The sequence below is a fragment of the Hippocampus guttulatus genome, chromosome 16 (assembly GCF_054856545.1).
Source record: "Hippocampus guttulatus isolate MCC_2025c chromosome 16, RoL_Hgut_1.0, whole genome shotgun sequence".
NCBI lineage: Eukaryota > Metazoa > Chordata > Actinopteri > Syngnathiformes > Syngnathidae > Hippocampus > Hippocampus guttulatus.
In genome coordinates, this window is record NC_141276.1 from 12,448,590 (window position 1) to 12,462,765 (window position 14,176).

Sequence of the window (14,176 nt, forward strand, 5' to 3'; positions counted from 1 at the left end):
ATTCAATGCATGTATAATCTTGTCCCTTATTGTATTTCAAGACATGACTTGTCCTACAAAGATTAATTCTAAGAGTGGCTCCTATTAAAGCGCACTCAAATATTATGTAAATGACACTCTCATCTAATTACTGTGCAGGTCTCATCCCCTTGTTTTTTCCTTGCAAAGGACACATTGTTTCAAGTGTGCACAAGTCCACTGCTTCACATTCTCTCAAGACATGAGCGTTGTAACAGCTCTTGTTTGCTTAACCCAATGCATTCAACATTGACTGTGTCCTTGCTGCTGCTAGGGAGAGAAAATGTGTGCAGGCTGAAATGATTCACGGCCACAAAACTTAAGTCTGCACCTTTAAGTGCTGTAATCGATTACATTCATTCTCCATAATAACCTTATCGTAGGTCGTTACACTCCCCTTTCCCCAGTGGGTCTTCTTTTGTTTGCCTCTCTCTCTCTCTCTCTCTCTCTCTCTCTCTCTCTCTCTCTTATTCACACACACACACACACACACACGCACACACACACACATACACACACACAGGTCAAGTGAGGACACACCATCAGATGAAATATCTTCAAAACAAAAGCTGTCCGAGCTCCAGTCTGAAGCCGGGGTTGGATAACTATTGTACTCCGGCGCCACAACAGATTTTTGGAATGGAGAGAAAGGCAAAACATAGTGTGTTTCTGCTCACCTTTCTATGCCAGTAATTTGTAGTGACAGACAGAACAAATAAATTAGATTCTATTGGATGGCAGAAAGTAAATGATTGACACATGTCCACTTTTTATGTCCTTTTTTTTTGGTGGCCTCTCGTGAGATTTTTCAAGCTTAAAACATGTGCTCACTAAAGTTTGGCAATCATTGATCTACCATGTGTGTGCCTGCAATTGACCAACAATCAGTCCAGGGTGTCTCCACTGCCTTTTGCCCAAAATCAGGTGAGGAGACAAAGCTAAATGAATGCCACAAATATTACACGACTCTTGATAAAGTAAATGGCGGGGCGGTTGTAGAACAGCGTGGCCTGTATGTGGATTGTGGGCTATACTTTACTCATCGGTCCTGTCTTTGAAAAATTGCAAAAAAAATTCACTTTGTTTTGAATTCCAAATCACCCCGGATGACTAAATATCCTTCAATGTACTACAGCAGGGGTGCCCATTACGTCGATCCTGATCTACCGGTAGATCTAAGACAGGTCCCAAGTAGATACGAAGAGTGTCGAGGAGAAAAAAAACAAACAACCGTTTGTGTGTCTTTGTACATGTTTGTAATATATATTTTTTTGTGTTAATGTACGCTGCACCCTAATCATCATATCAGTCTCATTTTCACCAAAAAATATTTAAAAAATAAAATAAAGCAGGAAAATCTTGAATTTATGGTGGCGCGTGATTACGTCACCGGAAGTTGTTAGCGCTCAGCAGTCTGCAATTGCAGCTTGTGATCAGAGCTGTTGCGCTCTGTCTTTTATCGTCATTATTCTCATTCAGAGTTTGCTTCGTGTACAATTCACAGAGGGCACGGGCAAAGAATTGGAATCTAGGAGGGCCCAGGGGAGCACTTTAAAACGGTACGTCTGAGCTACGATAGTTAACAGGCTGCAAAAGTGCATCGCATGCCTCAGTTTCAGGCTGTTTCTCATTATAGTGTGTGTGTGTGTGTGTGTGTGTGTGTGTGTGTGTGTGTGTGTGTGTGTGTGTGTGTGTGTGTGTGTGTGCCGGTAAGGGTAGATCCCGGGAGGTTAGTTGATCGAAAAGTAGATCTTCGGTCCAAAAAGTTTGGACACCCCTGTACTACAGTGTAGTATGTAACGTTGGAATGACTCAGCGCCATTGTGATTGGCAGTAATTCATATTTCAAATTAGTCACCAATGCCACAGTTGTCAAATGACTCAAGAAGAAAAAGACGTATCATGCCAAAGGTAAGGTGAAGTAAGAATATTCCCTTGTAATTTGTAACTTGATCCGAGCCAGAAACGCATAAAGAAACACTGCGGTGTATTTTCATAAAAATCCACCAACCCTAGCTTTTAATAAGCTGTTCGCTCACTCACTCATTCACTCACTCACTCACTCACTCACTCACTCACTCACTCACTCACTCACTCACTCACTCACTCACTCACTGTTTTGTTTCTATTTTATTTTGAAGTGAAATACCGGAAGTGAAGTGCAGCTGTTTGCCTCGACCGGTAAAGCTTTTTGTATTGAAAGAAAGAACCGGAAGTGGAGGGAGTACTCTCATTTACTTTACGGTGGCGTCGTTTTTCCCTCCCTCACACACACAAAGACTGGGTGAAACAGTCACAAATACGCTCACACAAAACGGCACACTGAAGGTGCGTTTGCCCGGGAGGAAGCTCGCACCATGTCTCTCGCAGGTGTCATTGCTGCTGTCAGGACGGGTTGGATGTGTGCGGCGAGCTGCGAGAAAACAGTCCCGTCTCACGGCGGAGGAGACAGGGATTTGATTTGAAGCTGCCTTCAAATTCGTATGCCGCCGCAGGTATGAATCTCATCTCTTCCAATTCAATTAAAGTAGCTGGATGAAGACGGCGTTTCGTTGACCTGTGGGGCTGTGGTACGGTCGGGAGAGACGGTGGGGACCTTTTAATTAGCCCCAGACTCTCCCCTGGACATACCTGTCAACTCATACGGTTTAGCCATAGTTCATACGGATTTTGTGGTGAATCTTACGTAAATGGCCGTATCGCATATATCATAAGGATTCTGAAAATTTCCCCCCCCCAACAGGTAGTTCCGTTTGCTTTTGCCCAGAATGGTGCGAGTCTACTCGAATGCTTTCATTTCCAAAGTACCTAAATATGAATGGATGCTGTAGCTTCGAGCCGATGGGTCAGCATTTGGAGTTGGTGAAAAAAGTAACGTAGGAATACAACTCTGAACACAATAATGCCACGAAGTAGAATGATGATTATACATTAACCAGACATTGTATTATGGAGATCTACAATAAGTATCATTGAAAATTTCGTGGGTTTTTTTCTGCCGTTATTTTGACATATAAAATGCTTTGGTATGTTATAAGGATTTTTTGCTCTTTATAAGGATTTTTTTTGTAGTTTATACAGGTTGGCGCTCCGAAAAGTTGACAGGTATGCCTGGAGGGCTTTTTTTCATCGACTGCCATTTTCCCGGGAAACCAAGAAAGAATTTAACTTCAGCGATGATGGACTGATGATTATTAATTAATCTCGATGTTTTCTCCAAAGAGGACATTAAACTCTTTGCTGTTTTTTAATTGCATGCACCCTTGTCGGAGCTGCAGCAGTAAAAAAATAAAATAGGTAAATACTACACTACTCTTGATACTTGGTCTCCTGTTGACCAATGACAAGAGAAGTCAAAAACCCACAATCTTAAGGCCATTTGATTCGTCTCAAAGTTATGTCTGGCCCGTTGAAATCATTTTAATGACATTTTAGAAGCACTAAAAGATTACCTTGCACCATCTAACTGGATGTAAACGTGGTGTCCAGACCGCAATCAAATCAATGTTTTCTCCTCGCTCCCAAATCCCAGTCTGCCAGTTTGCATTATGACACCTGTCCTCTAATCCTCATCTAAAACGCTTAATACAATGAATTGAACCGTGTTGCCCTGCAGAGGATGATCAGTGCAATGCATCAAAACTAATGGACTGCACATAGTGATATCAAGTGGACCATGGGACTAGTCAAAATGTTGCTTTGGTCAGTTGATGTTTCCATGAGGTCTTAAATGAAAACTAAGCCTCCCCTTTGTTTCAATCTGCCTTTTCACCTTGGAGACCACTAACAATCATCGCAGTGGTTCTAATACTGTGGCCCCATAGTTTGCCTTCCTCCTCTTTGGATTTTTACTTGAAGCCTTGGATTTCGTAATAGCAACATGGCATCCCCCCAACGTCAACAACTGCTGCCTCACAACACAGAGGTGAGCTGTGACTCGAGTGGCGAGGGCGTCTCAGTGAGGATTGGGAACAGTGTTAAACACAAGCACGGCGGCGGGCCACTTGGTTCCATCGGGGGAGGATCCAAACACTGCAAGTATAGTATATCCTCCAGCTGCAGTTCCGGGGAGACGGCAGTCAAGAGGACGTTGGTCAAGAGCTTCCGCTCGCAAAGGAGGGTTCCTCAGCTTTTCGAGAGGTCTGCCGGTCACTTGTGGGACCCGAAGTTTGACTCGTCTATCCTGGAAGAGGCATGCAGAGAACGGTGTTTCCCTCAGACACGACGACGCTTCCGCTATGTGCTCTTTTACCTGTCTGCCGCCGCTATCCTCTGGGGATTTTATTTTGCTGCCAACCCATCACGCTGCAACAGGATGGTCTTTCTAATCCCCACTGCATCCTTTCTCCTTTTCTGCTGCCTCCTCTTCATCCTTACTTTTACCAAGTTTTACTCTCGCTGCTACAGTCAAGCATCCCTGTTGCTTATTGTTGTCACCTTCATGCTGACCCTGGCCCTTCAGATCCAGACGTCAAGCTTCAGAGATCCGCAGACTCTCGCTGATTTGTTAGATGTAGATAATTTCAGTGGGCCGACACACAATCTATCCTACGTAAGGATTGTAGATGGTAGCGCCTGCTCCGCCTGTGTCTCCCCTGTCGGTACCTTCTCCCTCTGTATTGAGGTTCTCCTGTTGCTCTACAGTGTTCTGCATGTTCGCCTCTTTGCTTCTGTCCTTCTCGGCTTTCTCTACTCGGTCTGTTTTGAGATTTTGGGCTCGTTCCATCTCACCCAGGTGGGTGGCAATTTGAGTTTAGCCCCTGAGAAAGACCTGGATACCCTTGGTTGGTTAGGACCAGCCAAAGCCCTGCTCCACCTGTGCGCGCACGCCATTGGGATCCACCTGTTCATCATGTCTGAAGTGCGGGCACGCAGCACCTTCCTGAAGGTCGGACAAGCTATCATGCATGGCAAGGACCTGGAGGTTGAGAAAGCCTTAAAGGAGCGAATGATCCACTCCGTTATGCCCAGAATCGTGGCAGATGATTTGATGAAGCAAGGTGACGAGGACGCTGGCGACAGTTCGGTGAAGCGATACTCCACAAGCGGAGCTGTTGCTGTCATCTCCAGCCCCAAGAACAATAAACGCAAGAAAACCTCCATCCCTCGAGGTCAGATCATCTTCAGACCCTTCAACATGAAAAGGATGGAGCCTGTCAGCATCCTCTTTGCTGATATTGTGGGTTTTACGAAAATGTCAGCCAACAAATCGGCCCATGCTCTAGTGGGGCTTCTCAATGACTTGTTCGGACGTTTCGATCGACTGTGTGAGCTGACCGGCTGTGAGAAGATCAGCACCCTCGGGGACTGCTACTACTGTGTGGCTGGATGTCCTGAACCCAGGCCTGACCATGCGTACTGCTGCGTGGAAATGGGCCTGGGCATGATCCAGGCTATTGAACAGTTCTGCCAGGAGAAGAAGGAAATGGTCAACATGAGGGTGGGCGTCCACACCGGCACCATCCTGTGCGGGATCCTCGGCATGAAGCGCTTCAAGTTTGACGTCTGGTCCAATGACGTCAACTTAGCCAACCTGATGGAACAACTGGGTGTGGCCGGCAAGGTCCACCTTTCGCAAGCTACCGCCAACTTTCTGGATGACCGCTACCAACGTGAAGACGGCCAGGTCAACGAAAGAATCGGACAGAGTGTGGTCACCGACCAGCTAAAAGGTAGGTTTCAGTTTTAGCTTGTTGTTGATTGTCCAGCAGTGGCTAGGCCAGAGGTGGGCAAACTACGGTCCGCGGGCCGGATCCGGCCCATTGGTCCTTTTAATCTGGCCCGCCGAAGGCTGGTACACAATTAAGGTTCGATGTGAATGATTGCATTCATTTCATTTGGACTTGTAATGACAGGTATTTCAACGCCAGGTGGCGCATTGACACTGGCTAAAATAGGTAATCAACAACACTGTTCTCATTAAAAAAAGTATGTTAATACTTTCATGTTTTTGTTCTGTTGATGTTTGATATGGACTGTCAACAAATGCAGTTTTTTTTTTATATGTACCGTAGCTTATGCTGACCCAGCCCTTCTGTCAAATTTTAAAAGTCAATGTGGCCCCCGAGCCAAAAAGTTTGCCCACCCCTGGGCTAGGCTATAAACTGCAGCGGTGAGTTACTATTGCACTTTTCATTGGCTACAAAGGTGTTTTTATGTGTCTCGGACAGCTTTTCCCTGGAGGAAAATTGGACATCATCATTCATATAACTGTCCTGTCTTTACTGTGTCCCTGGTGATTTGTTTGATTACAGTCCTCATTGCTCGCAACGTGTCTAGTTTCTATGCTATTTTTAGATATCGTTCGGAATCAGTGTAACCGAAGCTTTGCCTTCATCTCGCTGTCTACACCTAGCTTTGTCCCCAAATTACCAGAATATTTTTGGGCCTATCCTTACCAAATAATGACTGTTATGTTTAAGCCTCGCAACATATACTGTTATCACCCAGAAGGACTTTTTAGTTGGCCTTATATTTCAGATTCCTTTCATTTAGTGATTATCTCCAATTTTGTTTCCATGAATTTAGACATTGATTCACATTGATGAAATGTACACACCAATTAGCTTCTATCAGTGTCGACGTCAGTTTGCAATGATGCTGAAAGAGCCTTTTGGTTGCCAGCTCGGGCAAGGTGATTTATGGGACTCCATCTCCCCTCATCTCTTCGATTAATGAGCGACAACGGCTTTTGGGCTCGCTACCGTCCCCCCCCCCCCCCCTCTTTTAGACCCAGGATAAATGTGTCGGATGGTGTTATAACCCCCACAACCAACCTCCAGTACCTCTCCTCCACCATGTATTCAGTTTCCATCTTAAGATTGATCCTCTCCCTGAAGAGTTGCGGAGCTGGTGAGAGAGCTGGCTGTCAGGAGGGAGCTTTTCCTCACAAAAAAATAAAAATAAAACTGTCTCGAGAAGTCGGTGTAAATCCCTCTGGTAGCGCTACAGCGGGGATTGGATTCCCAAATGTGAACGATCCCATTTTACCCGACTGAGACATAAATTACGATGACCTACACTCAGCGGCCTCATTTGGCGCACCTGCACATTTGGAGAGATCCAGCAAAGGAGGTCCATCCATTTTCTATATTACTTATCCTCATTAGGGTCACGGGTGAGTTAGAGACTTTCCCACTTTGGATGAGAGGCAGATACGTCCTGATTTGGTGACCAGCCAATCGCAAGAGTAAAAAAAGATTTATAACCAAATTTAGCCTTTTACAAGATAATGCTTCTTTTTCATTGACTTCGGTGTCTTGTACTGATCCACCTCAACAAATCACTTTGTGTGTTTTGATTCAGGATTTTATTGTTTTTTCTAAAGTTGGTTATGGCTATTTGTGGCTCGTCATAGCCAAGAATGAGAGGCAACTTTTTGTGGTCGGTTGAGTTTCACTCGTGTTGGCAGTTGAAGGTTGCCCTGGGACCTTTTGGTTTAACAGACATGAAGTGCGGTCCCCCACAGTCGTTTGACAGAACGTCTCACTCTCAGCCAAGACTTTTTCTGTCGCTCTTTCATCGATTATTGTGGGACATAAGTCAAGAAAAGGAAGGGGAAAAAAGCTTAGACTGTCAACATGAACTTGTTACCTTGTTTGATGGTCACCACAAAGAACCTTGACATTTGAGCCATGAGTCATCCAAGCAGGCTTTGTTTCCAGATTACATTAAATTGTTTAGGTGGTATTGGTGAAATCTGTAAAAAGAGATTAAGAGCATCTGTTCTTTGTTTCTGGTCTAATGTCGTGCCTGTTTGAGAACTCTTATGCATTGCCAGAATCTTCTTCTTTTTGTCTTCCGAGAAGTAGAGTTCAATTCAAAAGTCGTCTGAGTTGGAGCAGGAAACGACGAAACTTGACAAAACCTGCGACAACTACGCCATGTTCAACAGTCAGGAAATAATGGTCCAATGAGCATCTTGGGTTATCGGCACAACACGCCAGTTGAACCCTACTGACTCGACTCGAGAAATGGTTGTAGACCTTGTTTTTGCCAATAGAAAAGTAGTAATCCCAAGACGAGCTGTGCTGATCAGAGTACGTCGGGTGCTGCAGATAAGGCGCCAGTTTTGTCACTCGCTTCCATGAATAAAAATAACAAACCGCTTCAGAGCCCAAATGAAATATTCTGATGGGCATTTTCATTCAATTCGTTCACACCTGTCAGCACTCTTGTATAATTTGGCCTACTCTTTTCTAAATCGTATGTACAGCTCCCCTCAAGGAAGAGTGTGATCTCACATTCCCTTTGAAATTCGAAGCGTGACCTTTGCTGGCTTCGCTGCTGAGGGAGTTGCGTCGAATATTTCCCTACCCGACCCGCTCGCTCCTCTCTGTGCCATTAGGGAGGTCGCTAATTAGACAAGATTCACTAATCTTCATAGGAAAAGGGATTAATGCTAGCTGTTTGCATATATCGTGTTCTCCTGACCCCCGAAACACCCCGACTGGCAGCTGTTTTATTGAGATTGAATCACATTGATTGCCTACCGTGATGCTTTTCAGAGATTCTGACAAGGCTGTCATTTGTGCCAACAATAACTTTGAATGCTTTGTGTTTTTGGTTCATCAAGGAACTACCGTATTTTCACGACCATTCGGCGCACCGTATTGTTGGGCGCAGTCTCATTAACGGGTGTTATTTCTGTATTTGACACATAGACAAAACGCACTGTATTATTGGGCGCAGTTTTACAGTGGTAAAACATACGCCAGCTTAAACATACGGCATGCATGCGCGCACGCTAAAAACACGTTAGCTTGAAGCATACGGTAGCATGCCAAGACATACGGATACACGCTAAAAACACATTTTTAAAAAGGCAACGGAAGCAAAACTGAGTTCGGTTGTATTTTATTTAGCCATCGTACAATGTACTCACGTTTTTCGATCAATCATCACCCAGAAATCCATCAAAGTCCTCATCTTCTATATCAGAACTGAAAAATTGTGGCGTAACTCGCCCGGCGCTGCCTCTCACTCTTTGTAAAGTTGTGTTTGCCATCGATCATCCATCGTTCCCATGCCGCTCGCAACTTTACTTTGAAAGCCCGGTTGATGCCGATGTCCAGCGGTTGGAGTTCTTTAGTCAAGCCTCCGGGAATGACGGCAAGCTCAGAGTTCATTTACTTGACTTGGTTTTTCACCGCTGCTGTGAGATGGGCACGCATGCCAAAAGCATAACCGATGGCAATAATGTTTTGCAATAATGCACATAGCCACACTTTATACAGGTGTTGGTACCTGCTAGGGGCGTCCCTTTAGCGTCCACTTACACGCCCACCCTTCACTCATTGGCGGACTTCTTCGCCGCATGCCTGTCCTCACTCACGTCCGCCTTTTCTCTCTCTCTCCATATATGTATATATACACGCCCACCCTTCACTGATTGGCCGACTTCTTTGCCGCATGCCTGTCCAAACTCACTTCCCGCCTTTTCTCTATATAAACAGCGTGTCGGCTGTCAGTCAGGTTTTGGAACTCAGCACATACACAAGACGCTCCGCATTATAAGGCGTCCTGTCCATTTTGGAGAAAATTTAAGACTTTTAATGGCGCCTTATAGTCGTGAAAATACGGTAATTGTGTGTCATTTCACTGTGCTTTTTTCTTCTTTTGGGACACCTACTCACTCATGTCTGTCCCCTCGACTGATAAATTCTTCTCCATTTGGGATGTCCTGTCAGTCATTCGTGCGCGTTGTATCGTTTGCTCCAGGCGCATTGGATCGCTCTCTATAATTGGTGCTACCTGTGAACTTGACACAGATTCATGAGGCCAATTTGGAGAAACTCGCCCAAACAATTTATTCCATACTGGGATTTGAACGATGAATCTTTTGTTTGTCAGTTGTCAGCATAAGTCCTCTCAGCCGTACTGGCCCTCCATCTAGAACAGTGGTTCTTAACCTTTTTAGAGGCACCGAACCCTACCAGTTATTATGCACATTCACTGAACCCTTCATAAGTGAAAAATAAATATATATAGCTGTATATTTTTTACAAATTCAAGATATTAAAAAAATTGCTTTTATTAAAAACAGAAAAAAGTTAACATTTCAAGGGATAAATATATTTTTTTCTTTAATTGAACAACGTACTGTCACGACAGTCACACATTGACAACAAAGTGAACTAAATTTCCCACAGCACTGATTGGACAAGCAATGTCATGTGATCATCTGCAGCGGGCGTGTCATAACTAATTGACATGTTGAGTCCGGTGTGTCTTACCCTCCATGGCAGAGGCTCCGTCAAACCCCTGAGACCCACTCACCGAACCCCTGGGGTTCGATTGAACCCAGGTTAAGAACCACTGATCTACAATCATCACCGAAAAGACGCGGGGAAATTGTCCCTTCTTTTTTTTTTCTCCAGGTCACTGACATAGGAGGTGAAAAAGTTCGAGTTCATCTGAAATATGTTGGATTGGTTTGAGGTCGGGCGGCCCAGTGGTCAAGTGGTTAGCACGTCGACCTCACAGTGCAGAGGTACCAGGTTCAATTCCAGCTCCGGCCTTCCTGTGTGGAGTTTGCATGCTCTCCCCGTGCCTGCGTGGGTTTTGTCCGAGTACTCCGGTTTCCTCCCACATTCACATGCGTGGCAGGTTAATGAAACACTCTAAATTGTCCCTAGATGTGGGTGTGAGCGCAGATGGTTGTTTGTCTCTGTGTGCTCTGCGAGTGGCTGCCAACCAGTTCAGGGTGTCCCCCGCCTACTGCCTGAAGACAGCTGGGATAGGCTCCAGCACGCGCCGCGACCCTTCTGAGGATAAAGCGGTTCAGAAAATGGATGGAAGGATGGATGGTTTGAGGTCAGACCTCTTGAGAACTTATCGAAGTGTCCATGTCTTCATGGTCTTCACTTTGTTGGTAGCATGGCGTTGTCGACAATGTCTTAGTAAGATGAAGATTTCACTTTCAGGAGTAACTAATGCCCTGCGTGGTACCGATTCGACCCCACAAAGCTCAGCTCCCAATACTTTTCCATCAGCAAAACCAAGTAAGATGAACTATTTCTAGTTGTTTGTCATCCTCTATGGTGAAGTGTGCACACAGCCAGCCTTGTGGTCTACTGTGGTTTGATATTCGTGTCATGCTCACGAGTGAATTTCTCTCTTCTGAGAGGATTGGTTTCTTTGAATAGAGAAAAACATTGCGAAAGTACAAAGATTGTTGCTGTCCTGCCGGGATTACACTGGCACGGCATCGCTGTGAAGAGACTGATGGTTTCCTACTTGACAGGGGATTGGACACTTTCACACTGCCCTGCATGTTGTAGCTCATCCCAGGTATTTTGCAGCCTGCAACCGCCCCATGAAATGCATATTACCGGGCCTGATTAGCCGTTTAATATTGCATGGGATGCGTTAGAGGGGACGTTGCCTGTAGGATCCTTCGGCCAAAGTACAGTACAATATGCGCTTCTTTGGGATGCCTCGTCACGCTCCATAAAGACGCGTGGAGCCATTATGACAAGGGTGGAAAGCACTACACGGTGTGACGATAAGGTAGATTTATAGAGCTGCAGTCATTTAGTCTTGCTGCAGTGTCGCACTGTTACTCAACAGATTGGACGGCCTGTTCTTTTTTTCTTTTTCGGGAGGGCTGCGCAAGAGGCGCCAATTGCTTCTATGGGAAACAATTTGCAATCAGAGGGGTGTTGGGATTTGTAAAGATCAAGAGAGGACAATTAGAATCACTTTTGAGTTGCTATGTTGGCTACCTGCTGAGTAGTCGTGTATCGACGCAAACCTCTCCCAGCGCAGCTATGGGCGCTACGTTGTAGTGTCCTGTATATCGAATGTGACATTGGAGGTGACACCCCCCCTGCCCTCACCTCCACCCACCGCTGTCTGTCTGATAAGGGGTGACATGCCTTCAGAACAAATGCAAAACATGTACGATGGGAAGCAAAAAAAACGCAATTTCTAGCCAGCCGTGCTGAAGATGTCTACTTTTGACGGCTGCAAATCTTGGCTTTTAATATTGCTCATGGACATCATTGTACAGCGCCAGTCCACAGTCCCACTTGATGTTTTAAGTGGCCATTTACACTTGATGGTTTTGAATTGATGAAAAAAAAAGACAGTAGCGTTTCCCATGTCTCTTTTTATGACAGTGTAGTTTTGGAGACAGAAAAGGCAAACCTGGGGGGAAAAAAAAGTCTCCGTTTTGGAGAACGATTATAGCACCATTTCTGTCTTGATCGAAGGAAGTGTCAAGCCAGTAATTGCAAACATATTTCTGCTTGTGATGTTTGTCGACTGAACCGTGCACTTGTTTGTACAAGAGTCACATTACCAAAACGTGTTTTCATCATATCCACAAAGCTTTTCATACGCATTCTGTTCATCTCGAGTTCTATGGCCAACAATGGGTAAAAAAAAAAAGAAAATTCCGATCAATCTCTTGGCGGCCCGGTGGTCCAGTGGTTAGCGCGTCGACCTCACAGTGCAGAGGTACTGGGTTCAATTCCAGCTCCGGCCTCCCTGTGTGGAGTTTGCATGTTCTCCCCGGGCCTGTGTGGGTTTTCTCCGGGTACTCTGGTTTCCTCCCACATTCCAAAAACATGCATGCCAGGCTGGTTGAACACTCGAAATGGTCCCTCGATATGAGTGTGAGCGCGGATGGTTGTTCATCTCTGTGTGCCCTGCGATTGGCTGGCAACCTGTTCAGGGTGTCCCCCGCCTACTGCCCGAAGACAGCTGGGATTGGCTCCAGCACCCTCGAGACCCATGTGAGGATAAAGCGGATCGGAAAATGAATGAATGAATTACTCTGTAGTGCAGGGGTGTCAATTCATTTTTGTCGCGGGCCACTTTGGAATGACGTCTTCCCTCGTAGGGACGAGTAAACCGAATAAATGTTTAACGATAACATCGTATTATTACTTGTATACAAAAAAACGATGGTATTTGTTCAATTATTCTTCAAGTGAGTGTAAACCGGGTCACTAAGTTATTGAAAAATGTCGGTTATTTATTACATATGACAATTTGAAAATTTGGTACAGATTTAAGCAAGGGTCATGGAAGTTGACACATATGATTTGCTTTCGCAGTCAACATAAAATGATGTATCGGGCCGGATCTGGCCCCCGGGCCTTGACTTTGACACATGTGCTCCAGTGTTTTTCACATATTATTTTGAAAGGGATCTCGTTGAATGTTATCACCTCATGTTTTAATGTCATTTTAATGTCAATTCATTGTTTTGAGCAAAAAAAAAAAAAAAAGTAATAATTTTTTTTGTCCTTTAGATGGCAACTCTGACTGAACGTGGAATTCTTCAAAATAACTCAGTTATTCCCATCGCTAGTTTCGTAACAAACGGCTGGTGTTTTTGCAAGTCTATGTGAAAACAGAAGTTGTTTGACAAGCATTATTGTCTGTCTTTGAAAAACAGTTTTACTATTCTATGTCGACTCATTTTTAGGTTATTCTTCCGTGCCGGTTTTGACCGCTGTTGCTCTCGATTGCATGCAGAAAGTCTGCTGTCACATTTACAAAAGTGCTCAGATGTACTCCGGCCATCACAACCCGTCCATATTCCGGCGATGGATGCAAATCCTGACGGCGAAGCGGCAAGTATGATTGGCTGATCTTGTACGGAGAAAAAAAAACGGATGTGCGGTGCAGACTTGGGACGGGAGATGGATCAGTCTCCGGTTCATCATGTTCAGGGTTGTTGTGCAGCTCCACCTGCCTCGTTCATTCACACACACACACACATCATCTTTATTCCAGCGTTGCGTCCGGGGCCCGCCCCGGCTAATCGCTGTGGCAACGGACAATTAAAGGAGTTGAAAGGACAGAGCTCTTACTGGGTGATAAGAGGGGAAGGATGACTTTATTCATTCGAAGGCAGGAGGGGCATTGGTGCAAAACCAGATTTCTTTCCGTCTAACTTGTATTTTCACATTTAATACAAAGCAGTATTCATTTATTCAGCTGCACAAAGTACCTGAAATCTTGGAAGAGGTCAGATGCTCATTAGAAAGGAGGTGTAACATAACGCAACATATGACCTCTTGCCAGCTCTTTCAAAACAGCTCCCCATCTTGCCCGAGGTTTTGACTCATTTTTTCAAGAGCCTCGGGTAGTGTGAACTGAACCAACCAAAAGTTTTTCTGTTCTTTGGTAATCATCAGTCAAA

At 44.9% G+C, this 14,176-nt stretch overlaps 1 protein-coding gene across 2 annotated transcripts in view; it reads left to right on the forward strand.

Moving 5' to 3' along the window:
• Positions 1-2,276: 2,276 nt before the first annotated feature.
• Positions 2,277-14,176, forward strand: part of adcy9b (adenylate cyclase 9b) — a 42,773-nt gene continuing 30,873 nt past the window's right edge. For both annotated transcript variants that reach the window (XM_086132380.1, XM_086132381.1), the window contains exon 1: positions 2,277-5,690. In XM_086132380.1, coding sequence (XP_085988506.1) covers positions 3,899-5,690 — 1,792 coding nt within the window. In that variant the 5' untranslated portion in view covers positions 2,277-3,898. The remainder of the gene's footprint in view (positions 5,691-14,176) is intronic.